The sequence below is a fragment of the Mirounga angustirostris genome, unplaced genomic scaffold (assembly GCF_029215605.1).
Source record: "Mirounga angustirostris isolate CCGP_5_RB_7025 unplaced genomic scaffold, mMirAng1.0.hap1 SCAF_12, whole genome shotgun sequence".
In the NCBI taxonomy this organism is placed as follows: domain Eukaryota; kingdom Metazoa; phylum Chordata; class Mammalia; order Carnivora; family Phocidae; genus Mirounga; species Mirounga angustirostris.
Window position 1 is genome coordinate 85,572,556 of NW_026991720.1, and position 25,795 is coordinate 85,598,350.

General features: G+C 38.0%; 1 protein-coding gene across 1 annotated transcript in view; it reads right to left on the bottom strand.

Moving 5' to 3' along the window:
- Positions 1–25,795, bottom strand: part of RELN (reelin) — a 530,360-nt gene that overhangs the window by 15,539 nt on the left and 489,026 nt on the right. Inside the window, exons 49-60 of the mRNA XM_045864852.3 lie at positions 25,327–25,520; positions 20,868–21,124; positions 17,784–17,938; positions 16,503–16,717; positions 14,166–14,343; positions 11,275–11,450; positions 11,017–11,123; positions 9,075–9,317; positions 8,350–8,525; positions 2,709–2,782; positions 1,780–1,941; positions 907–1,064 (exon numbers count right to left, since the gene is read on the bottom strand). Of these exons, the coding sequence (XP_045720808.1) occupies positions 907–1,064; positions 1,780–1,941; positions 2,709–2,782; positions 8,350–8,525; positions 9,075–9,317; positions 11,017–11,123; positions 11,275–11,450; positions 14,166–14,343; positions 16,503–16,717; positions 17,784–17,938; positions 20,868–21,124; positions 25,327–25,520 (2,095 nt within the window). The remainder of the gene's footprint in view (positions 1–906; positions 1,065–1,779; positions 1,942–2,708; positions 2,783–8,349; positions 8,526–9,074; positions 9,318–11,016; positions 11,124–11,274; positions 11,451–14,165; positions 14,344–16,502; positions 16,718–17,783; positions 17,939–20,867; positions 21,125–25,326; positions 25,521–25,795) is intronic.

A 25,795-nucleotide genomic window follows, 5' to 3' on the forward strand; every position in this document is an offset into this window, starting at 1 on the left:
TCGTGGGTTTGTGTGTGTGTGTGTGTGTGTGTGTGTGAGAGAGAGAGAGAGAGAGAGAGAGACACAGAGTGACCTGGAAAACAGAATATCTTGAATTGTCAGCTACATCTTGGGAGGACAGGGGCAGCTGCTATTGGAGAGACTGAGAAAGAAGGAATGTTGGCAAGGTATCCAGGGATGGGCAGCTAGGCCCAGAAGGAGAGAGGCCCAGAAGCAAAAATAAAGTGTTGGGGGTAGTGGTTGGGGCAGGGAATTATATGGAGGATGGGGAATGTGAAGTACTATGGAATTCTGTATTTTATTTAATTTTTTAAAAGATTTTATTTATTTATATTTTTATTTAGTGCATGAGCAGGGGGAGGGGCAGAGAGAGAGAATCTTAAGCAGGCTCCACATGCAGCATGGAGCCTGATGTGGGGCTTGTTCTCAGGACCCTGAGATCATGACCTGAGCCAAAATTAAGAGTCGGCCGCCTCACCGACTGAGCCACCCAGGCAGGCACCCCAGAATTCTGCATTTAAAAAAATACTTCAAGGAACATGGTAGAAAATTATCCTTGATATTTCATTCCAAAGATAAATAACTCTGTACAAAGAGTGTGTCATCTATGCCAAATCCCTCAGGGATGGAGTTTTTCTTTCCTTCCAAGTGGACTTTTAAAAAAAATTTTTTTAAAGATTTTATTTATTTATTTGACAGACAGAGCACAAGCACGGGGAGTGGGAGAGGGAGAAGCAAGCTCTCTGCTGAGCAGGGAGCCCGATGTGGGGCTCTTGACCTGAGCCGAAGGCAGACGCTTAACGACTGAGCCACCCAGGTGCCCCTCCCAGTGGCCTTTGTATACGTGTTGAAGTGAAGAGAACCTCATGGTCTTCCGTATTAAAAGTGACAGTCTGGGATTCAGACCTTGGAAACTTTCATCACAGATGCAGACGGCGCCACTGGTGCAGTATCCGTGCCCACTGCAGAGCTTGGGGCAAGCCTCTCCGATGTACACATGGTCAATTGCCCAGCTTTGCTTCTCTGTTTCTTCCCCCTTCTGGATCCAGCGGAACTGTGTCGCACTGAAAGTCCAGAGAGAGCAGAAGGGATTCAGTAGGCTGTTACTTCCCGTGGCTGTGTCCTGCCTCCAGCCCTGGGAATGGGAACTATTTCTGAGAAAAGGACTTCCCCAGGCTTCTCCTTGAAGCACCAAGTCAAGGTGAATGAACTTGTACCCCTCAGACTCTGGGGATATCTCCCAAAGTGCCAATCTGGAAGCTTGTACCTTCCCGGAGAGTTTGATGTGAATTTCCTATTCTATTCCATAATAAATGTGTGTCCACTTTTCTTATCAAGGTATATCGTTTTCCAAATCTTTGAGTAAAGTGAATGTTGCTCTAGGAAGATTGCACTCTATTACGTTTATCCTGTGGCTTCGTGTAACCCGACCAGCCCTGCACACCCCAGAGGGTATCTGTATATGAGATGAGCAGTGCAGCCTTTGGGAATCACAGAACACTGGGGCAGATATGGTGCCAACTCCAGGTCTTTGAGCGTCTGTGATTTGGGGCCTGTGATTGAGCTTGACATGTGCTGTGGTATTTCATCCAAAGCAGGTTTGAGCTCTGTAGCATTTACAGAAAAGATCCTATGTCTTCCTATTTCTTCTTGGGACATGCCATTGCCATTTGGGGACATGGATGGAGAGGGTACTACAGCTGTAATGGAATCTCACTGCATGAGCTCTGTAGAGATTGCCAGATAATCCGACCAAGTTTACCTTAGTAGGCAATTTACCTGGAGGAGACATGGTCAGGCAGCTGAATGGTGATCCTCTTCCAGCTCGAGCTGTTGACAGCATTGTAGATGGTGGCTTCATGGAACTGGAAGGGAGAGCAGCCGATGCTGTTTGAAGAGGAAGGAAGGCACTGGGTCTGAACGAGCTGCCAGGAATCAGACCTGCAGAAATCACAGGGGTTATGGGAGACAACTCTTAAGAGAAATAGATGACCTGACTAATGACAATGTACCACTGTGGGGTTGGGTTACATTGAGGTATTTTTACGTGAGTTTTCCATTTCCTGTATATATTCATACAGACAATTAAAATAAAAATTTAAAATAATTTCACACAAGATATATCTAACTCTTTACAAGCACAAGAATATATTCACAGATAAAAGAATAAAATAATAGCATGCATGCTGCTGCATTCTAGTGGTTTCCTCCCACTGAAATTATTACCAGAAATACACCTGGAGTTGATTGACAAAATTCTCTGTTTACCCAACTTAACTCCCCATAATTCATTTTCAAAAGTGGTGGTGGGAGACAGGGCTCCGAAGAAAGTAGGGACATGTGACTCTGGCTGAAGCATATTTAGATCTTTTATTGATTTAAATTCTCATTAAGGTTGGTTGAAAATGAGCAACATGAATAAAAGAGAATTCTACTTTGAGCACAAACGTAGTATCTTATTTTAGAAGAGAAAAAGTTTGTTGGCTTGCAGCCAGCCTAGTATGAAAAATGATTTTTCTTGGTTTGAGGGAAAAATCTGAAAATAAGACATATGTATAAATTTTATATAAATGAAATCAATACAATTTGTGAAATAAGCATAAACTGTACTTTTAGTATAAAAGGTTGCTCTTCTGTAGTTGCTTTAAAAACAGACAACCATTTGAAGTTGTATTCAAGTTTGGAGGAACGTAAATTATTTCACAAACCTTGCATCCTTAGTGTACTCCAACATTACGGAATGAAGGTCACCACAAGAAGTGGCTTCACAACCCACCACAATCTAAAACAAACATAAAAAACAAATATGTATAGGGAAGATTAAATACCTATCATTAATTAGAAATCCCCTCTCTAAATTATGACTCTAATAAGTAATCAACAAATGTTCAGAGAAGTTTTTACAGAGCAGCCTGCCAGAACACCAACGCTACATTTTTTTTTGAATTCTGATACTATATGCTGGCTAACTGAACATAATAAAAGAAAAATCAGGAAGGGAATAAAAAAATACGCAACTTTGTATGAAGATGAGATGATGAGAATTAAGGTTTAAAAAAGTACTATTTCTCATCAAGAGCTGGTTGTTTGAAAAGATAAACAAAATTGATAAACCTTTAGTTAGACTCATCAAGAAAAAGAGAGAGGACTACAATAAATAAAATCAGAAATAAAAAAGGAGAAATAACAACTGACATCACAGAAATACAAGGACTGTAAGAGAATACTATGAAAAATTATATGCTGACAAATTGGACAACCTGGAAGAAATGGATAAATTCCTAGGAACATACAATCTTCCAAAAATGAATCAGGAAGAAAGAGAAAACTTGCACAGATTGATTATGAGTAACAAAATTGAATCAGTAATCAAAAAACTCCCAACAAACAAAAGTCCCCTAAGATGGCTTCACAGATGAATTCTACTAAACACTTAAAGAAGAGTTAACACCTATTCTTCTCAAACTATTCTAAAAAATAAAAGAGGAAGGAAAATTTCCAAATTTATTCTACAAGGCCAGCATTAACTTGGTACCCACTACACTACAGAAAAAGAAAACTACAAGCCAATATTCTTTTTTTAAAAAAAGATTTATTTATTTATTTGAGAGAGAGAGAGAAAGAGCATGAGCATGCACATGAGTCGGGGGAGGGACAGAGGGAAAGAATCCTCAAGCCAACTTCCCGCTAAGTGCAGAGACCGATGTGGGGCTCAATCCTACAACCCTTGAGATCATGACGTGAGCCGAAACCAAGAATCAGAAACTTAACTGACTGAGCCACCCAGCACCCCAACCAATATTCTTTTCTTTAAAAGGTTTTATTTTTAAGTAATCTCTATAGCCAATACTCAAAACCCTGAGATCGAAAGTTGCATGTTCCACCGACTGAGCCAGCAAGGATGAACAGAGATGCAGAAATCCTCAACCAAATATTAACGAACTGAATTCCACAATACACTAAAAGAATCATTCATCATAATCATGTGGGATTTATTCCAGAAATACAAGGATGGTTCAATATTTGCAAATCAAGGTGATACATAACGTTAACAAGAGAAAGAATAAAAACTATATGATCATCTCAATAGATGCAGAAAAAGCATTGGACACAATTCAACATCCATTCATGATTAAAAACTCTCAACAAAGTGGGTTTAGAGGGAACATACTTCAACATAACAAGGGCCATATATGAAAAACCCATAGCTAACATCATACTCAGTGGTGGAAAACCCAAGAGCTTTTTGTCTAAGACCAGGAAGAAGACAAGCATTTCCTTTCTCACCACTTTTATTCATCATAGTATTGGAAGTTCTAGCTGCAGCAATCAGACAAGAAAAAGAAATAAAAGGCATCCAAATTGGAAAGGAAAAGTAAAACTGTCACCATTTGTAGCTGACATGATACTATATATAGAAAACCCTAAAGACTCCACCGAAAAACGTTAGAACTGATAAATGAATTCAATAGAGTTGAAGGATACCATATTAATATAAAGAAATATGTTGTATTTATATATGCTAATAACAAAGTAGCATAAAGAGAAATGAAGAAAACAATCTCATTTACAATTACACCAAAAAACCCCCCCTAGGAATAAATTTAATCAAGGAGGTGAAAAACCTACACTCTGAAAACTATAAGACATTGATGAAAGAAATTGAAGACAATGTAAATGAAAAAATATACCATGCTCATGGATTAGAAGAATTAATATTGTTAAAATGTTCATATTACCCAAATCAATCTACAGATTCAATGCAATCCCTATCAAAATACTAATAGCATTTGTCACAGAACTAGAACAAATAATCCTAAAATTCGTATGGAACTACAAGACACCCCAAATAGCAAAAGCACTCTTAAGAAAAAAGCATAAAGCTGGAAGTATCACAATTCTGGATTTCAAGATATACTATCAAAACAGTATGATATTGGCACAAAAATAGACACACAGATCAATGGAACAGGAGAGACAGCCCAGAAATAAACCTCCACTTATATGGTCAATTAATCTATGACAAAGGAGGCAAGAACACACATTAGGAAAATCACATTCTCTTAAACAAATGGTGTTGTGAAAAGCGGAGAGCAACATCGAAAGAATGAAACTGGACCACTTTCTTAACTGTATACAAAAATTCACTCAAAATGGATTTAAGACCTAAATGTGAGACCAAACTCCTAAAAGAAAACAAAGGTAGTAATCTCTTGGACATCAGCCTTAACAACATATTTATGGATATGTTTCCTCAGGTGAGGGAAAAAGCAGAAATAAATTATTCAGACTACACCAAAATAAAAAGGTTTTACACAATGAAGGAAACCATCAACAAAACAAAAAGGCAGCCTACTGAATGGAAGAAGATATTTGCAAATGATATATCTGATAAGGGGTTAATACCCAAGATGTATAAAGAACTTACGCAACTCAAAACAAACAAAAATCTGATTAAAAAATGGGCAGAGGACCCGAATATGTTTCCAAAGAGGACATACAGATGGCCAACAGACACAAGAAAAGATGCTCAACCTCACTAATCATCAGGAAATGCAGATCAAACCACAGTGAGATATCAAGATATTACCTCACACAAATCAGAATGGCTAGTATCAAAAAGATAAGAAATAATAAGTGTTGGTGAGGATGTGGATGAAAGGGAACCTTTGGGCACAGCTGGTGGGAATCTATATTGGGTACAGCCACTATGGCAAATAGTATGGAGGTTCCTCAACAAATTAAGGATAGAAATACCAAATGATCCAATAATTCCACTGCTAAGTATGTACCAAAGAAAGTGAACACACTAATTCAAAAAGATATATGCACCCCTATGTTCATTGAAGCATTATTTACAATAGCCAAGATATGGAAGCTATCCAAGTGTCCATGAATAGATGAATGGACAAAGATATGGGGTACATATATACAAATGGAATATTACTCAGCCATAAAAAAGAGTAAGATCTTGCCATTTCTGACAACATGGATGGATCTAGAGGGTATTATGCTAAGTGAAATAATTAGAGAGAGACAAATACCGTATGATTTCACTAATTTGTGTAATCTAAAAAACAAAACAAATAGAAATAGACTTATAAATACAGAGAACAAACTGGTGATTGCTAGAGGGGAGGTGGGTAGGAGGAATGGATCAAATAGATGAAAATATTGTAATAACATTGTAAAGTGACAGGTAGTGACTACTCTTATCGTCGTGGTGAGTACTGAGTAATGTACAGACTGTCGAATCTCTATACTGTACACCTAAAACTAATATAACTAATATAATTTTATGTCAATTATACTTCAATAATAAAAACAAAAAAAGCTAAAAGAGCAAGCTCCTAACCTTTCAGAAAAGTTTTTTCTCAAAGACATAAAAGTTTTTGTACAGAAATAACCAGGCCCAACTTTTTTTCCACGGACACTGGACATTAGACTCAAAAGGCAACAGTAGCTGGTTAGATGTGAAAAGTGAAGAATGAAAAATCAAAGACTACTTCAACTTTTAAAGCTGATGAGTAAGTCACAGGGAGTGTCATCAATAGAAACAGGAGAATTAGGAAGAGGAGCTGGTAGGGAAAGGGAAGAGATGAAGTTCACTGTTTGCCATTGCGAGTTGAGATGCCAGGATGATGAAGGTGTAGAAATGTACACAGAATGTAAAAGTACTGAATTAATTGTTGGTGAACCAGTCAAGGCTGGAAAGGCAGGTCTGGGAGCTGGTCTTAAAGAAGCCAAAGAATGAATGGAATTCTCAATGGGGAGAATATCTAAGAGAGAAGAGAACGGAGAAGTACTGCAAAATGCTGACATCTAGAGGGTTGGAGGAAGAAGAAGAGCCAAAAAGGAGGCAAAAGTAGATTCCAAGGAGGTAAGAGGAAAACTGGCAGAGAACCCAGAGCCAAGGGACAAGAACATGATGGCACCAGCCGGGGAGGGCAAAGACAACAGTGCCCAGGGGTACAGATCGGAAAGGAAAGGTAAGAAACGGGTGAAGTTTAGGAAGTCTATGGTGACTTAGAAAAATGCAGTGTTGGTGATACTTTAAGTATTACATTTTTGGGGATGAACTTTTTTCTTTTTTTAAACAAATGGATTCGGTTAGAGAAGAAGATATCCATCTCTTCAGTTCTGGGTTAACAGAGGCAGCAAGACAGGAGGCTCCTCTCAACTTAATCAAATATGATGGCTTTGATAGGGGCCCAGTGTGGGCCTGCGAGAGGAAAAATCTTCACTCTTACAGGAGGTGGCTTGGAATTAGGGGTGGTGTAACACTGAATATGACCTTGAGCATCCTTCATGCCACTAAGTTAAGGATAGTCCTAGGGAGTGGTAGCATTTGGGGAGATTTCCTCACCCTTTAGTCTCTGAAGGAAAGTTTAACATAAAGCTGAGAAAAACAGTGAATACCCCTACCCCCATCTTTTTTGCAAAAGATCTGAACTTTTAAATCTTGCAAAAATGAAGCTCTATACCCATTAAATAACAGCTCCCCATTTCTCTCTCCTACCAGCTGTGAATACATTTTTATTCCTGCTAGAAAGGATTCTTACTATTAACCATCATTGCAGGACATCTTTTTAAAACATTTAACAAATGTTTTAAGTAAACAACCAATGTTTGTCTTTAAAGTATTCTAGTAACAAAATGTATTTCTGTAATACCCCTTTTTAACAAATATGTTTTATAATGAAAAAAAATCAATTGATATTGCTTTATCTTTCTCTCGGATTATCTGACTATTAATGATCTCTCTGCCTTCCCTTTTACCCTCCTCTATGAATAAAATACGCATGTAAAAAATTTGAGGGTCCTTTTTAAATCTGAGGATTTGGAGGAGTTCCAACCAGGCTACTGTACACGTTTGTGTTTAGAAGTCAGAGACCAAAAAAAAAAAAAAAAAGAAAGACATGATAGAAAAGGATAGAAAGTGGCTTAATATATGAAATCAGTGTAGAGTAAGAGGTACAGAAACTGTGTGTGTGTGCGTGTGAGAGAGAGAGAGAGAGAGAAAGAAAAATAGGCAGAGTAGGCAGAGGTACCCACGTGAGCTTTTCATTTCCAGGGTTTGGGAAACTGAACTCAAGATTACACATATGAAATACAATATAGTTGCATTTCTTGCTATGTCCCAACATACTAATTGATTTTATCTGTGCTCAAATAATCCTATCTGATAAAGGGCTTTGCTGAAGATTACTTCTTTTCGTCGTAAGATAAAGTCTCTCTTAATGAACGAAATCAATCACTTCCTCAGAGTTGTTCAAATAAGCATTCTCCCCATCCTCCATCCCCAACGTAATGTAATGCCACATTCTGTTTGGAGCCAGTTCCCCTTACTTTAAACTGCATCATATATCCTGGCTGTATAATGAGCTCTCTGGAGGAGAGCGCATTGTGAGTCTTGTCCTTCTTTTTATTCGGCCAGTAGAGGTGGAAGGATGGATTGCCACAGAATCCTGCTGTCCTTACTGCATTAGGGTAAAAACTCCAGTTTTCTTCATGGGAAGTACCTTCTGTTAGGGTAAATTGGAAGCAATATGGCATGTTACTCTCTTGTTGGTTTATTGTTTAATTACTTAAATGTCTATGCTCTGCCTTTTTGCTTAGCCTTTAAGAATGATTTTTATGTAATGGGTATAATATATAAATCCAAGGTGATTAATCAAATTTAGAAAACATTATTAAATGTTCACATAATGATTACCCAAGTTAAAAACGGTCACTGCTCGTCTGGTTGACTTGCACTATTACAAAATTTTTGACACACTTTTAAAACAATGCAATGTGCATCTCTGTGGTGCAGAAATTCCTAAAGAAACTAAAATTATTTTGGATATTGAAATTTCAAATTATATTTAGAGCTAGACATTTTGTCTTTAACAGAATTTATTAAATTCTCAGTTGACATTTCAACAGTTAATATTGAAGATTTACAGACCACTGGGTGAAAGAATAGCTAATATTTGTTGAGCAGTGAGTATGTGCTAGGTACTCTTCTGAATGCTTTTCATGTGGTAACTCATCTAAAGAATAAGCAGACAAAAGGCTCACAAAATTCTTACCATCATCAAAAGTGTCGACAAGTTGACTAGGATTGATTTCTGCTCCTCCAATCAGTATGTTGTCTAGTGCCCACTGTGCACGCTCCACTCCAGAGACCACGAGTCCATTGCTGATCACAAAAGGCTGCCACCAGCGAAGTCGAGTTGTGTTGGTGAGGGCGTCTTCGGGGAGGAGGATGTAGTCATGTCGAACAGAGATGTATTTCTGGTAATCCATCTCATGGAGCAAAGTCCAAGTAATTCCTATTGTAACAAATACACCAACATAGTAACATATCTGGAAAAAACTCCACAAACCAACAGCAGACTGCAGCTACCATAAGCTTCCCAAAAAAAGCATCAACGAGGAAATGAGAGTTGGTTTCATTAACTTTACTATAAGTGTTCACCACTGTTTCAAAAACCAGGCTGATGGTATGAGGGGAAGGGTAGTTAGAAATATTGGGCCAATAAAGAAGATGTGGTATATATACACAATAGAATATTATGCAGCCATCAAAAGGAATGAGATCTTGCCATGTGCAATGACGTGGATGGAACTGAAGGGTGTTATGCTGAGCAAAATAAGTCAATCAGAGAAAGACATGTATCATATGACCTCACTGATATGAGGAATTCTTAATCTCAGGAAACAAACTGAGGATTGCTGGAGTGGGAGGTGGGGTGGGAAGGATGGGGTGGCTGGGTGATAGACACTGGGGAGGGTATGTGCTCTGGTAAGCGCTGTGAATTGTGTAGGACTGTTGAATCACAGACCTGTGCCTCTGAAACAAATAATGCAATATATGTTAAGAAAAAAAAAAAAGAAGAAGATAGCAGGTGGGGAAGAATGAAGGGGGGGAAATCGGAGGGGGAGACGAACCATGAGAGACTATGGACTCTGAAAAACAAACTGAGGGTTCTAGAGGGGAGGGGGGTGGGAGGATGGGTAAGCCTGGTGATGGGTATTAAAGAGGGCACGTTCTGCATGGAGCACTGCGTGTTATGCGCAAACAATGAATCATGGAACACTACATCAAAAACTAATGATGTAATGTATGGTGATAAACATAACAATAAAAAATATTTTAAAAAATTAGAAATATTGGGCCAAAAATAAAAACACTGAAGTAAAAATTATATATTTTCTGTTCTTAAAATTTTGTTCTAGATTACTATGTGCATTATTTTTCATAAATAATGAGTTACATCCATGTTTTGCATGTTTCTGGACAGGAGGTCCTAGTAATTTAACATTTTAATGTAGCTATTTTAATTCTAGGCAATTTTTATTTTGTTGGACTGATAAGAAGTTTCCCTCTTATCAGTTGATAAAAGTGTAGGTGGGATGTTTAAATTACTTAAGGAAACACTTTGAATACCCTAAAATACTTTAAGTTCATCTATTTCTCTGCTAGTTATTCAAATGATACCTATCTGCTAAAACTGATCTTCTAAGGACTTCACGGTATTTTTTGTCTGGTTTCAGCTACTTCAAAATAATACAATCGAATTTTATTAAAATATTTTTTGAAAGATTCATGAATTCAGATTATCTTCTTTCACAATAAAATTTTCTTATAGACTTATTGTTATTTATTGTTCAACAAAAGCTTTTACAATGTTTTTTAAAATGATCTTAACTTGGAAACCATATAAAATTTATTTCTTAATTATGTCATTGATAATCAAGCTTCAGTTACACAGATTTTTTTCTTTATTCATAAAGCTTGGAGCTTATTTTTTGGTGTGATTTCTCTCTTATCCCCTCGTGGGTAGATTCTGTGGAACACACAGGTCTCATGTATGGAAGCGTAACGTGACTAAGATCTGCAGCTTTCTCTTTGTGATTTTCGCTATTCTCACTGCAAAGGCAGCAAAGCTTTGCAGAAATTTTACGGAGGGGTACTGGATGTAAACTGGGAATCTGCTCCAAGGTGTGGCTTTCACCCCTGAAACGTGCCTCCATCGGTAGAGTAGTCCAACAGCACGCCTTCCTTCCGGCAGATGGGCCGATGGCAGGAGGTCATGTTGTTCTCACTACCGATGCGCCCCCAGTATTGCAGGAATCTGAATGCAAACACACATTATTATCCATCAGAATAGTGAATTAGAACAAATAGTCTACTCAAGTCCTGGATAACAACTTCTCCCGTAAATGTGTTCCTTACTTTGGGGCCAACTTGCGATGCTGTGATAAAAATAACCAAAACCGACTTACTTGGCCCCTCTGAGATCCAGATCTTGAATAATAGCTTGTCTCACAGTGGATCCCCCAAAATAGAGCGCGGTGTCCTCGGCAAGAATCCCACACTCGGTACAGGTACTTCCACCTTCTAAAGACATCCATAAATCAGGCTTGATTTCTTCACTGTCAAAGCGTTCCTTCAGGAAAGTCTGGAAACAAGTAAGTGGGATGTGGTTAAAAGTAACAATTTCAGATAATAACTATGGAATAGTTTAGACAACACAGTTTCATCTTGGACTTGAAAAAATAGGGCTGATTTCAAATGCTTTTCCAAAGATATTAAAAAAAAAAAAGCCAAGATATCTCTACAAACGTTCCTTTTCATCATATATTATGATCATGTAAAGTGATTAAATAATGTTCAGTCATTGGAATTTTAAGTCTAGAAAGAATCATAAAATAAAACAATTGCAAGTTGGCTATAGTAACACTCCTATTTGTGAAGTTACTTAAGCATATATTCTCCAAATATTTATTTATATTGTATATAAAAGTACAATTGTAATTTATCATATAATGAAACATGCATAAAAAATGAAAATTTAAAGGCATAAGATAAAATAAAACAGATGTTCTAGCACTTTTTTCCCTAACATTTTTCAATGGGTTGTTTTGTTTTCCCCCAGGAGTGTGTGCCCCCCCACTTTGGCGACCGCTTTAAGCAACCAGGACCCTTTAGCTTCTAGGACAGTGTGAACTTAGAATGTCCATATGGTTAGTCAGGGACATGTGAAACCAAAGCTTTTTGTATGAAGTCAAAAGAAAATCAACCTTGGAAGTCAGGTTTTACATGTTTATCAGGGTCAAGATTCAGGATGATGATGAGAAATACTCAAAATCTAGAATATTTTCCCCAGGTCTCCAGTTTATCCTAAGGATGACCAACAATCAGGAATAGTCTATTTTCCAAAGAGAGTAGACAAATAAAATATTAGGGTCTGTTAGGGTTACATTTTATGCAAAATTATTTCATCCCCTCACATCGTTGTAAACATCCTGATTTTTCTATTCATTTTGTCCATGGTACATTCTTTTTGTCCATAGTAGTTTTGCACTGTGTTGAGGCATGATTCTTTTTTTTGTTTCTTAAATGATAGAAATGATGTATCATGAAAACAATTTGTTACAGTTGCAATTGCAGTAACTGTATACAGAAAAACTACTTTTTGATTTCTTCAGATGAGTTGTATAGTTGGTATCTTACTGTGTAGTTAAAATGATTTAAAAGGACTCTCTTCAAACTCAGAACATAATCATCTTTATAGTTAAGGACATGTAGTCACATGGCAGTCTTTCCTTATCTTACTGATATGAGCAAATAAATGTAATTTTTTTTTTAAGTAGGCTCCACGCCCAGCATGGAGCTCAATGTAGGGCTTGAACTCACAACCCTGAGATCAAGACCTGAACTGAGATCAAGAGTTGGATGCTTAACCGACTGACACACCTAGGCACCCCAACAAATAAATGCAATTTTAAAAAGGGAGGTTTTACACATAAGAACACAAGAGTCAGAAGACATGCACTGTTAACCATGTAAACTCTCATTAGAAAGGTCTGATCGGAGTTCATAATATAGACTTGTATAATTTCTTATCCAACTGAGGAATATTAACAAAATTTGAATGCTTATGAAACTAGATTTTTTTTTTAGTTAATTCATTATCTATGGCTAGGTTTCTCATGTTATAATCTCATTTGATAACAAATAGACAACAGCTTCAAACACAAGTGAGTATTGCTCCAATGTTATTTTTTTAACTTATTAATTCCAAAGCTGTTGGTGTCTTATAGGAAAAAAAAAATGACAGGACAGGTTTGGTTTACATTGTTTGCCACTTACATATTTGATTTCAGCCACTTGTGCTTTTTTGGCTTAGTCGTTTTTCTGCTACTGCAGTGACGCATGCACTGAATTTGTTCGCAGAAACAGAATGCATATATGGCAACTGTGTTGGGCAACTGTATTTACTTTGCACATTAAATAATGATGTAACAGCTAAAGTTTCCAAGAATGACCTCTCTCTTTTTTTTTTTTTTTAAAGATTTTATTTATTTATTTGAGAGAGAGAATGAGACAGAGCATGAGAGAGAGGGGAGGGTCAGAGGGAGAAGCAGACCCCCCGCTGAGCGGGGAGCCCGATGCGGCACTTGATCCCGGGACTCCAGGATCATGACCTGAGCCGAAGGCAGCCGCTTAACCAACTGAGCCACCCAGGCACCCCTGACCTCTCTATTCTTAATACCAGCCACGTTTCAGCACTGCTCATCAGAACACTGAATTTTCTGAAGAAAAATTCAGGTCATGATAATATTGTAATAATGTTGGTTGGTGACATAATGGGGACTACACTTATCATGGTGAGCACTGAGTAATGCATGGAATTGTCCAATAACTGTGTTGCATACCTGAAGTTAAAATAACATTGTATGTCAATTATAATTCAATTTAAAAATGCAGGTACTGTTTAGTCATTTCTGAAAATTTGTTTCTTTGTGATAATGAATCTAGGTTATTTGCTTCATAACATTAGCATCTTCTTTCAAACAGTACATCTACTGAAAACGTGAAGAAGAATTAATATTGATTTCAAATTAAGAGTCTGCTTTAAAAAAAAAGCAGAGTATTTATGTTCTTTAATTGATACACTCTGGTTTATTTTATAAACTGATAAATTGTACCAGCCTTGATCCTAATATTTTTGTATCTAAGAAACCTAAGACATATTCTTTAGTTGCCATCCAAAGATTTATTTACTGGGGCCCCCAGAGAATGCTGTTATAAAGTATTAGCCTCACACAATGTTTCTTCAGGCATGACCTGCAGTGTAGATAAATGCTTCTTTTGATGGCTTTAACATTACCTTCAGAGTGTGAGTCAAGTAGCAATTGGGCCCAGAGTATCCTGGATCACAGATGCACTGTTCCTTTAAACAATCTCCATGGCCTCTACAGTTGTCCAAGCATCCAGGGCCCAGGTAGAAATTATCGATTGCCCACTGCGTATCTGAATACTTCTGATAGAACCTCAATCTTACTGGACTATTGACAACACAAAAGCAAAGGAGTGAGAACCAAAGTTAACTTTATTCAGGTCCATTTTCCTATGTGTACACATTCAGTACTCAAGAGAAAAAAAAAAACCATTTAAGACACTCTGGCAGGATGAAATGCATTAATAAAAAATGTTTTCTGACCACCATTATCTATTTCAGTAATGGTTCTTTAAAGCCAGTTTCATTTAAATTTTATGATCTGTGGGCAAACTTGTAAGACAAAATGAAAATACAGTGGAATCTCTATTTCAAGCAATAGGAACATTTTAAAATACAAATCTGTAACTATCAGAAATGAAGTTATTTATGAGCTGGAGTCCAATGGTTGTGCTGCCATTTAGACCCATTAACTGCCATTTCTGAAATTGTACAGAAGGTGAGCACATCCTCTGACAGAGACTTGTCAGCATGCACACAGCCCTCAGGTGATTGGGAAACAGCAACTTCTGAATCCCCAAAGATGATCAATATTCTCAGAACAACTCTGCTAATTAGAAAACAATTTTGAAAGGGTTTTTTAAAGGGCAATTTCCCTGAGATTTTGATTTCATCATTGCTGTGTCTTCTGGGGGAAAATACAAGCCTCATAATTAACCCTATATCAAAACATGCTGTACAGTTTTGGTGTAAAGAGTTCAAAGTACATGAGGAAACTTTCTGGGGTGATGTAAATGTTCTGTATCTTAGTTTATGGGGTGGTTACATGGGTTGCACGATTAAGATGTGTGCATCTTACTGAACGTAAGTTATACCTCATTATAAAAAAAAGAGAGAGAATGGGAGGGGTAAAATGAAGCAATGACATCGTGGTGGCTCCCTAGCATCCACTTCACCCCCGGTGAGTCATATGGATAATATAACTCCCCTAGCCACTGACTGGAGTCAGGGATGGGCTTTCTTGAGCTAATTTGTACCAAAAAATATAGCAAAAAATTAGCTTTCTTGAGCTAATTTGTACCAATGGGATGCGAGGAGGTAGTTGCTCTGAAAGAAAAGCAACTCTCTTTCTTTCCCACTGGACATAGGTAAGGATGCATTCTGCTTCAGTTTTCTGCAAGTGTCTATGTTCATGAGGGCTGAGTGTGACACCAATGTGTGGACAGTGTGGCAAGAGTCAGGGTCAAAGAGAAAGAAGTAACAATGTCCTTGAGGACATTTTTGAGCTTGTGAATCAACCCACGCTCGAGTCCACTTGTCTTTGGAGTTTTTCATTATAGCTATAATACATTTCATTTTTAATTGAGTCCATTTGAATTGGGTTTTCTATTACCTGCAGCGGAAAGTATCCTGATCTAATTTCCTAGCACGTTAATTGATAAAGCCCTTTAGATTTGTTCCAGGAAATAGTGAGTGATCATGTAGTAAATGATTTTTATGGCACACTGGAAAAGCCCAGTGCAAGCGCCTTATTTAAAGGCTCTATATGTTCTGGTCATATATCATAATTCTGTTTCATAAGAAGGTTTTGCATTTAGCCAGGCTCTATGATTCATATGGTGGAGGTATGCCTGTCATTTTCTCCAGTGTATCTTTTTTCCTAATTTTACAGTTAAAGGCAAATCTTTTGGAATTGCTTTAAATTAACTCATCCACAGACTTCTCAGGGAACAGTTTAATCATCTTGGCTCACCACTGCTCCCAGCTAATGACTTTTCACTGCAGGTGCAGAACTTAATGCTTTGGTCAGAGAAAAAATGAAATCTACAAAGCACACTTGCACAGACAGCATGAAGAATTAGGATTTGTACAAATAGCATGACTGGTTAGGATTTGTTCCTGGCTCCATCTATGGAGTGATAAGGCAGTAGTAATATGGAAAGCGTGTGATGCATGGTGGACCACAGTCTACCAGATCCATGAGTAAACATACACCTTTTCATGTGGCTCTAAGACTATCACTATTGGTCTGTCCCCATGTTCAGAGATTAAAACCTGGGAAATGGAAGGGCCTGCCAAGGCCCAAGTCTGAGGATTAAAACTTGAGGTCTCCTCAAGGTAGCTCATCATGGAGGTCACCAATTAGAGAACCTTTAGAGTTAGGGGTAAGAGAGCATTTTACCCACAATTACACAGAATTTCAGGCTCAACAGGTGTCCCTAAAGAACTTCTGGATGCTTGGAACCCAGGCTTTAATTTTTTACTTACTTCCCCACTAAGCTTTCAGGGAGTGGGTAGGTGATCCTTTTCCACCCTTTGGTTGGAAAGAATACAGATGGCTGAGAGACACTTCCAGAACATTTGGGGTCTGCAGGTAAGCACTGAGGGACCAGATAATTCCAGCTCACACCAAAGTCGGTAGAGTACTGCACATGAATTTGATTCTGGGCAACTTTTTCAGATACTTTACATCCAACAGAGATCTAGTACACAGAAAAGAAAGATTGTTAAAGGATTAAAACCATATTACATGTTTCTGCTCTAAGGACTTGGCAACAAGAAAGTTGCCGATCACTTGATAGACGCTGTACCACATCCACCCTGTATTTTCAGGTTCATTATCTGTTCTGTTGATAGATGGGAGAGGTGATGTGGTTGCCCAAGGTGACAAATTATAGAAAGTGCCAAATATATTGTGCAGGGACTTTGGAGAGAAGCTGAAAGCTGTGCTTCTGCCATGGCTGGCTGATTGCCTTGGAAGGCCTGGGCCCACTCTTACAAATTGTTGTTTATTGTGCTAATGGTCTGGCACTTTTATTTGGCAGAATGCTCGACCAAGAAGGATTGCTAACAGCTTTTCCAAGTTTACTATTTTGTTGTACAATTTATGACTCTCCATAAATCACTTTCAACTACAAGTAAGATGCAATAAAGTGATAACAGAAGGTACTTTTAATAAGGCACAATACCCTTGTTGATACAGATAGGCATCCTGCAACATTTGTTGTTAATACACTGGGAGTGAGGTAGACAATAAATTGGTTGACATAAAATAAATTGGTTGACATAAAATCTTGGCCAAAACTGATGCTGGCATTAATGCTAATCATGCCTTTGTTTTCTAGAATTTTCTTTCTCTAGAAACATTAAAATGCTCTTGTAAAAAAAAACAAAAACGTAGTTATAACCATAATAACTTTAAGCTTCTCTTAAAGGAAGAAACTGGCTAAGTCATATAATGATTTAGACTCTGGGAACTGAAATAAGTATCCTACATTTTTATTGTCACTATTTTGATCTGTCAGTATTTAATCTTGAGTAGAAACACATTTATGAAAGTTTTACCTTGGCATAGTTCAGAAGTAAAATCATCCTAATCACTTTTAATCATTAAGTTATATATAGTTGAGATGAACATTACCGAAACATTACATTTTATTTTTCAAAGTATAGGATTAAGTCAATGAAACGTATGATCTTTGTCTCTACAGATTCTTTTTTCATTTTTATATTGCTAGTGGATGGTTACTTGTGTAACCATATTTTTACCTTGAACTGCATGATCCAGCCTTCCGTGGGAGTCAGGTCATGGGTCACTGCGTACACTTCTCTTCCATCATGGCTGCCGCAAATCATGACGCCATCGGGGGAGTCACAGAATCTTTCTACCATGCAATCATCATGGAATAGCCAATGCTCATTCACTTAAATGAACAAAAATTTTATGACAAATTTATAGCAAAATTACTTGAAGCAACTTTTCACTTTAAGCAAGATCTCATATTATTTTCAGTAGAAATCTCTCTTACATTACACACAATCCACAGGCAAAACACTAATGTAAGCATATCATTTTAGGAACATGGATACTAGGAGGTTGAGATATACCTACTATCCAATATTGGTAACTCTACATTTAGGAAAAAAAAGTGTATTGTATATGTTAATAAATGAAAAGCAAAGGGACTTGTATATCAATGCTTTTTATTTTAAGTTTATTTTTTTTAGTAATCTCTACACCCAATGTGGGGCTCGAGCTTATGACCCCAAGATCAAGAGTCACATGTTCTTCCAACTGAGCCAGCCAGGTGCCCCTATACCAATTCTTTTCTTTTTTAAAAAAAAAAAGATTTTATTTATTTATTTGACAGAGAGAGACACAGTGAAAGAGGGAACACAAGCAGGGAGAGTGGGAGAGGAAGAAGCAGGCTTCCCGCTGAGCAGGGAGCCCGACGCGGGGCTTGATCCCAGAACCCTGGGATCATGACCTGAGCTGAAGGCAGACGCTTAACGACTGAGCCACCCAGGCGCCCCTATACCAATTCTTTTCTTATAGACATTTAACTTTTTGGGAGGATTTAAAGGACAAAGAGTTTTTAGTAATATGATAGGGAAGTGAGTTAGCTATTTCTACTGAAATTCTGGTAGTGTCATCTGGGTAATTAAACAAATTACAATAGTCAAACTCGTAGATCCAGAGAGTAGAATAGCAGTTACCTGGGGCTGGGGAGAGGGAGAAATGTCAGTCAAAGGGTATGTATGAAGTTTCAGGAATACAGGGCAGTAAGTTCCGGAAATCTACTGTACCACAGAGGGCCTATAGTTACCAATACTGTATTGAATACTTAAAAATTTGCTAAGAAGCTTAAAAAAATGTTGGGGGGGGGCCTGTGTGAGGAAACCTTAGGAGGTGATTAATCAATTTATGACCTTGATTGTGGTGATGGTTTCATGGGTGTATACTTATCTCCAAACTCATCAAGTTGTATACATTAAAATCAACAGCTTTTTGTATGTCAATTATAACTCAACTAAGTGACTAAAAACAGGCTTGTAAGAGTTGAAGGAAAACGCAGGCAGCAAGACTATGACCTGATTAGCACAGAGTACATCCTATCGTCTCTCCTCCTGTTTCTCAATCACACACATGTGCATCTACACACACACACACGTCACCCACAATGTCCTTTCTTTTCTGAAACAGGTATTTTTAACATTATGATTTTATTCCAGAAAGTTTAGGAATGGAACATATCCATAAGTTGCATCAAATTCACAATATACCCTGGTTTTATAGGTCTCTGTCTCTGAAAGTTTCCTGGTTAGCTCTAGCATTTACGATGGCGACGAACGGGTATGGTGGGAGGCTTGGGGCCACTGTGCGAGTCACAGAGCTGTATGGTGTCAGAGGGGTCAGAGGAGAGACCAAACAACGTAATGGGAACTCAGCCTTCACCTGTGTTGTGTCCTTCGGAGTTCGTCTGAGCATTAACCTACGTCACAGAACAAGCAGTTTATGTCTGGGTTCAAATGGCTAACACAATCCCATTGCCATTACCTGTTAATTCTCACTCCAAATCCCATCCCGATTCATGGGATTTGGAGCTACATTTAATCCTGCATCTAGTACTTAAAGTCAAAGTGCACAGAAACTTGAATTCCATTAAGAATATCCCACACCAGTTTATTCTGGGGCACGTATTTTATTTTATGCTAGAACTCTGAATCCTGAAGAAAGCACGTTTACATTAATCAACTACTTCATCAATCTCTTCTGAAATATCAGAAACTACTTCTGTTAGTAGATATTACAGTGTCTAGAAAACCAGTGGTGCAATTCTTCAATTGTACATAACCAATCAAGCCTAAAGTAAAAACGGGTATTTTAGGTACTTGAAAAAATAATCGAGCCTGACGCGGGGCTCGATCCCAGGACCCTGGGATCATGACCCAAGCCCAAGGCAGATGCTTAACAACTGAGCCACCCAGGCACCCCTAATCTGTATTTGCTTTTATTCATACAGAAGCAGTACTTCAATTATTCTCTGACCAGAAACTCACTTATGTAAATTGTTACATGGGGAAAAAATAAATTAATAATTTAGCCAAGATCTGAACCAGATCTGTGTGAGTCAATCTCCTTAATAACCTTCATCAGAGAGCGATTTTCAGATAACTCTTTCAGATAACACTTGCAGTGTTGGTAGGAGCTGTATAATTAAACATCACTACTTTGCCTGAGGATTCCATGTTTTATGTAGTATAACCAAGGATGTGGCATGAAAAAGCCACAAACCTGACATAAGACACCACTTTAAAAAAGGTGACCAGAAGAGTTTCAGTGAAATAAAACAAAAACAAGACATTAAAAATGAGCATAGCATGGAGAGATCTTTTCTGGTTCACCAGAATCACTGCTCTACTTCTAGAGAGAATGAAGAGTAACCAGCAAGACCTTTAGACACTCTTGAAAACATGAAATGCCATCCAAAGGCATCTGACGTGTAGCAAAACAAGACACTTGTCTTCAGATATGCAAACAAATGTCCAGGAAATGTTGGCTTTCTACCCAAAGGAGAAAATACAGGAAACATAGAAATGAAGAGTTTCTAAAAAAAATGGTATTATTACAAAATGTTATTTATTAAAACATTCTTGCTGCTTGAATGAAAGAAAAGATGTAGTCACAACATAAACCAGGAAGTTTGAGAGAAACAAAAGGGTGAAAGCATTTTCACGGTCTCTATACCATTTGAGAATTTGTAAGAGGCTCCACATTCTACTTCTTTGAGAAGACCTAAATCTACACTACATTTCTGCTGGCTTTTTATTTAGCATTAGGGAAAAATGTACCTGCAGTTTTATCCTCCATAAACATGTCGAAGGCAATTCTCCCAACAGGGCCGGCGTCTGCAGGGGAGCGCTCATGCTGGGGCACAGGGGCGCTGCTGAAAGTGTCCAGCATGACGGTCCTCTGGTCGGCAGAGCCCGAGATGAGGACGTTGTCGATGGCCCAATCATTCTGATCCAGGCCATCATGTCTTGGCTGCCACCAGCGGAAGCGAGTAGCAATCTCTTTAGCATCAGGAGGGAGAAGGATATTCACAAATCTGTGAGAAAATGATGGAGGTGTGTGGGGGGGGAAATCGTGTCAAACGTCTCATGTGAGTAAAAGATTTACAACAAGAGATAAGATGTTACAAGTCACGTGGTGGGTGGGGGAGGACATGAGATAACATTTAAAAATTTTTAAATTTATTTAAAAAATTAATTTTATTTTAATTTTTAAAATATAAAAATTTTAATTTTTAAAAACCATGACAAACTGATTTGAGTTTATGAAGGTTCAGGAGTCCCTAAATTGGGAAATAGAATGTGAACAAATTCAAGAACTGTGGAACCACCTACTTATTCTAACTGTCCCTGGCAGGTCTTAAAGGGACTTTGCAATTTTCTGCTTGCCCAGGGGCATCTCTGGATTTGTAGGCCCAGGGATATGCACTTTGGTAGACATAAGCCAAGACTAAATTTTTTTTTTTCTGTCTCCTACGGGTTGGTTTCATCTCTTCCTTCCCCTGGCACCTCGATTTCATTCTACTTCCATGAGTATCAGCAATTTGCTTAGAATTTAGACACTGGATTGTGGTAGGACATTTGGGCTCTCAGCTTGAGGGTACCAGGTTTTTTGTAATTACTTTATCAGTTGCTTGTAGTTTGACATTGACTTTGTCTTTATGTTTTATTGAAAACATTATACTAAGAAATGCTGAGTAAGAACCATGGGCTAAGAAGCCCAGCATGCTGTCCCCAACCCAGTCACTAAGAATAGACATGGACAAATCTGACTCCATGCTCCAATATGAATCATAACCAGTTAGACATGAGGTCTAAAATACCCCTTGATCGCAATTATGCATTTAAAGCCCAAGAATGTATCAGACCCTTTTGAACTTGTATTCACAACCATGAAGTCGGCTGGGGGAAATAATTTCCTGTGGTTTAATCTCCTTTGCATAAATTCCCATCTTTTTATCCATGCTAATCTACCTTCCTTCACTTTTAAAGGCTGCCTCTTAGTGTTAGTGTGCCAAGACAGGGCCAGTAAGCCCAAATTCATCCTGTGAAGAACGCTTAAGTTGAGGACTTCGATGGTGGCTCCTTTAGTTTTTGTCTTTCACACTGAAGAGGGTTCGTTATTTCAGTTTTATTTACATAGTATCTCCTTGTTGATTTTATTTTTCCTTCCTCTTTTCTCTTTTATGTCATTCTTGAGGTAGATTCCAGAATAGTAGGCCATATTCCAGATGGGGACCAATCAAGATCCCTTCAAATTGAGGATGCTTTTGGTTAGATTTTCAGTACTTAAATTTAAATACTTTATGGACCATGTCCATATTTTGTGTACCCTAAGACCAAGATGCATTTTGTGTACCAAAGGGGACACAAGGAAAGTGCAGACTGTGAATCCTAGATCCTTACCTATATAGTTACTGGCACTCTGGAGACCAGCAATGCTTAGGCAAATCATCTTTTCCAAAGTTTATTTCCCCAGGCATTTCAATTTTGAAGTTCATCTGCACCTCTCCTTGCCCCCTTTTTGTCTCACCTTGTAATATCTTTCTATAACTTACCAGCATTGACTTGGCATGTTTAACATTTTAAAGTATATCAAATAATATCAGAAATGTATCTGCTTCTGGAAGGGCATATAATAGACTTCTTTACCCAAAGCAATGATCTTTATCTTTTTTTTCTTTCCCATTTCTAAATTAGTTTCCTTTCTCTGATAAATCCTTGACCACATTTTATAAACCTTTGGAGTGGAAATTTATCTAACTAAGGCTGTTGAAAGTTTAAATAAATTATGACCACTGTTCCTACTTTGGTCAATTTGTTTCTCCCTGAGAGAACTAAAGTAGATCAGACAGTTATGTTTATATCCTTTATACAGAGAAAAGGAAGGAAACTTCCTTTTCTCTGTATATTATGCTAAATGTTCAGAAACTCATACCTGAGAGTCTTTATAACTTTCTCCATAAAGACTAAGGAAATGGTTTACTTGGCTTCTCTATTATCTTCTACTAATAGATGAGCACGTTTTTTGCACTATTACGCTGTGTTCTTCTTAGCTTCTCTGGATTCCTTTACTGGTGTCCAACTTTAATGCAAGTGCAGGATTTTAAATGTTTGCTTGTGGCTGGCATTTCCTCAACTGCCATTTTCCCCTTCTTCCTTCATAATAGGAGCCCATCTTTTTAGCGAGGTGAACAGTCACCCAGAATAAAGACAGTATGTCCAGACTCCCTTGCATCTGGGTGTGTTTCTGTGGCTAAGTTCTGGATACTGGAATGTGAATGGAAATAGGGGCAACCATTAGGAAGTGTCCTTAAAGACAGACAGCACGCCCCTCTTGCCTATCCTCCCTTTTGCCAGTGGGAATGTGGAGGAGCTAGAGTTGCCCTTTTGGACCACAAGATAGAGGTCATGTGTTGAATGTGGCAAAAGTATTAGGTAGAAGGAAGCTGGGTCTCTGGTGCTTGTGGAGATGCTGTAGCAGCCCTGGGCTACTTTCTTCTGGATCTAATTTATATTAAGAGAGAAAAAAACCTTTTGTTTAAGTTACTTGGGGTTTTCTGTCATTCGCAACTGAACCTCTTCTTAACAGATACATTGAATTTAAATGACCATTTACAAGATGCTTTCACTGTTTTTCTTTTACCTAATTTTTAGCCTGTACCTGGTCTGCCATGTACCGAGGGATTATCTATGTTTTGTCTTCCTTTTTGGGTGCTTTTAATTATTCTGTTTCTTGGTTGGGCTGTATTCATTCCTCCTTTCCCCTCTCCTCCCCTCCCCTCTGCTCTCTCCTCTCCTCCAACCTTCTTCTTTCTCTCTCTTACCCTCTTTTCTCTCTTCTCCTCCTTCCACTTTAAAAAATATGCTCTTTTACTTTTTAAGATCTTTTTTTAACTTTTCTCATTGGTCACATTGATTGCTTTTTGCCCTTTGAGAATATATATATTTTATTTATTTATTTATTTATTAAAGATTTTATTTATTTATTTGAGATAGAGAGATACAGAGAGAGAGAGCAGGGGAGCAGGGGGAAGGGCAGAGGGAGAGGGAGAAGCAAACTCCTTGCTGAGCAGGGAGCCCAATTCAGGACTCAATCATGACCTGAGCCAAAGGTAGACACTTGATGGACTGAGGCACCTAGGCGCCCCCATTTATTAACTTCTAAAAAATTTCTTTAAATATTTTTAAATTGTAGTAAAATATATATAACACTTACATTTTTTTCCAGGTGTGTGTATAAGATATTGATTTGACAAATCTATGTTATACTAAAACTTCCCATTTTAAGTGTATAGTTCAGTGGCAGAGAATATATATATTTTAAAGAGATTTCTTTTTATTTATTTCTTTTTATTTATTTATTTATTTTTTTTAAAGATTTATTTATTTTTGAGAGAACGAGAATGAGAGAGAGAGAGAGTACATGAGAGGGGGGAGGGTCTGAGGGAGAAGCAGGCTCCTCGCCGAGCAGGGAGCCCGATGTGGGACTCGATCCCAGGACTCCGGGATCATGACCTGAGCCGAAGGCAGTCGCTTAACCAACTGAGCCACCCAGGCGCCCAAAGAGATTTCTTTTTAAAGATTTTTAAAAATTTATTTATTTGACAGAGAGAGAGAGAGGGCACAAGTAGGTAGAGTGGTAGGCAGACGGAGAGGGAGAAGCAGGCTCTCCGCTGAGCAGGGAGCTGGACATGGGGCTCGATCCCAAGACCCCAAGATCATGACCTGAGCCAAAGGCAGATGCTTAACGACTGAGCCACCCAGGCACCCCTAGGGGTTTTTCAAATAAATAATTAAAAAATAGACTTTAGGTATTTCCAAGTCCTCAATTCTCTAAAATGGAGGGAACACTATATAAACCCTATATAAATAAATGAATGACTGAATAAATAAATATATTGTCTTCCTGTTTCTATTTTCCCAAAATGTCGTTGAAATTAATTACCATATATTCATTAATTCACATGGGTTTCTGCACTGGGTCTATTCATGACTGGCATTGTGGTAACATATTTTATCTTATTCTGGAATTAAAAAAGTAGTTGTTCTTAAAATAAAAACCCAAACCAGTTTGCTTATCCAGCTCAGAAATCTTATCTTTATGTTAGTGTCAGAAGAATCTCTACCAGTGGGTATGGTTCCAGGCCCCCTGCAGTCCCCGTGACTAAAGCTGGTAGACCTCATCAAGCATCTTTGCTCAAAGTACTCATTATTAAAGATAAAATAGAATACAAACCCAGGTTTACTGTATTGATCATAGAAAATTTCCATTAGCAGGTTCCAGGTAATGCCTCCGTTGACAGAATATTCCAGGAGAACACCTTGGTTACGGTTGTTCGGTGTAATCAGACATCCATACATGAAGTAAAATTGGATAAACTCGGCATTCGTGAGGTTCAGATCCACGGTGACTAGCAGCCGACTGCAACCCTAAGGGAGAAAAGCAGAATCCAACAAAACAGTGATAAAGAATTGTAATTGCAGGTTAAAGGTTTTCTCTGGTTTCCATCTTTTTATATTTCTTTTGTAATACAAGTCCCATGGTATTGTAATACTGGTGTTTGTATCATCTTTCCCATTATCCTAGCTCCCAGCATGGCCTCTAGCACATAGTAGGTATTCACCAAATATTTGCTAAACTTTGAAATTTCATTGTTAGAACTTACAAAGGACGATGTATTCTAAGGAGATTCTCTTTTGTTTTC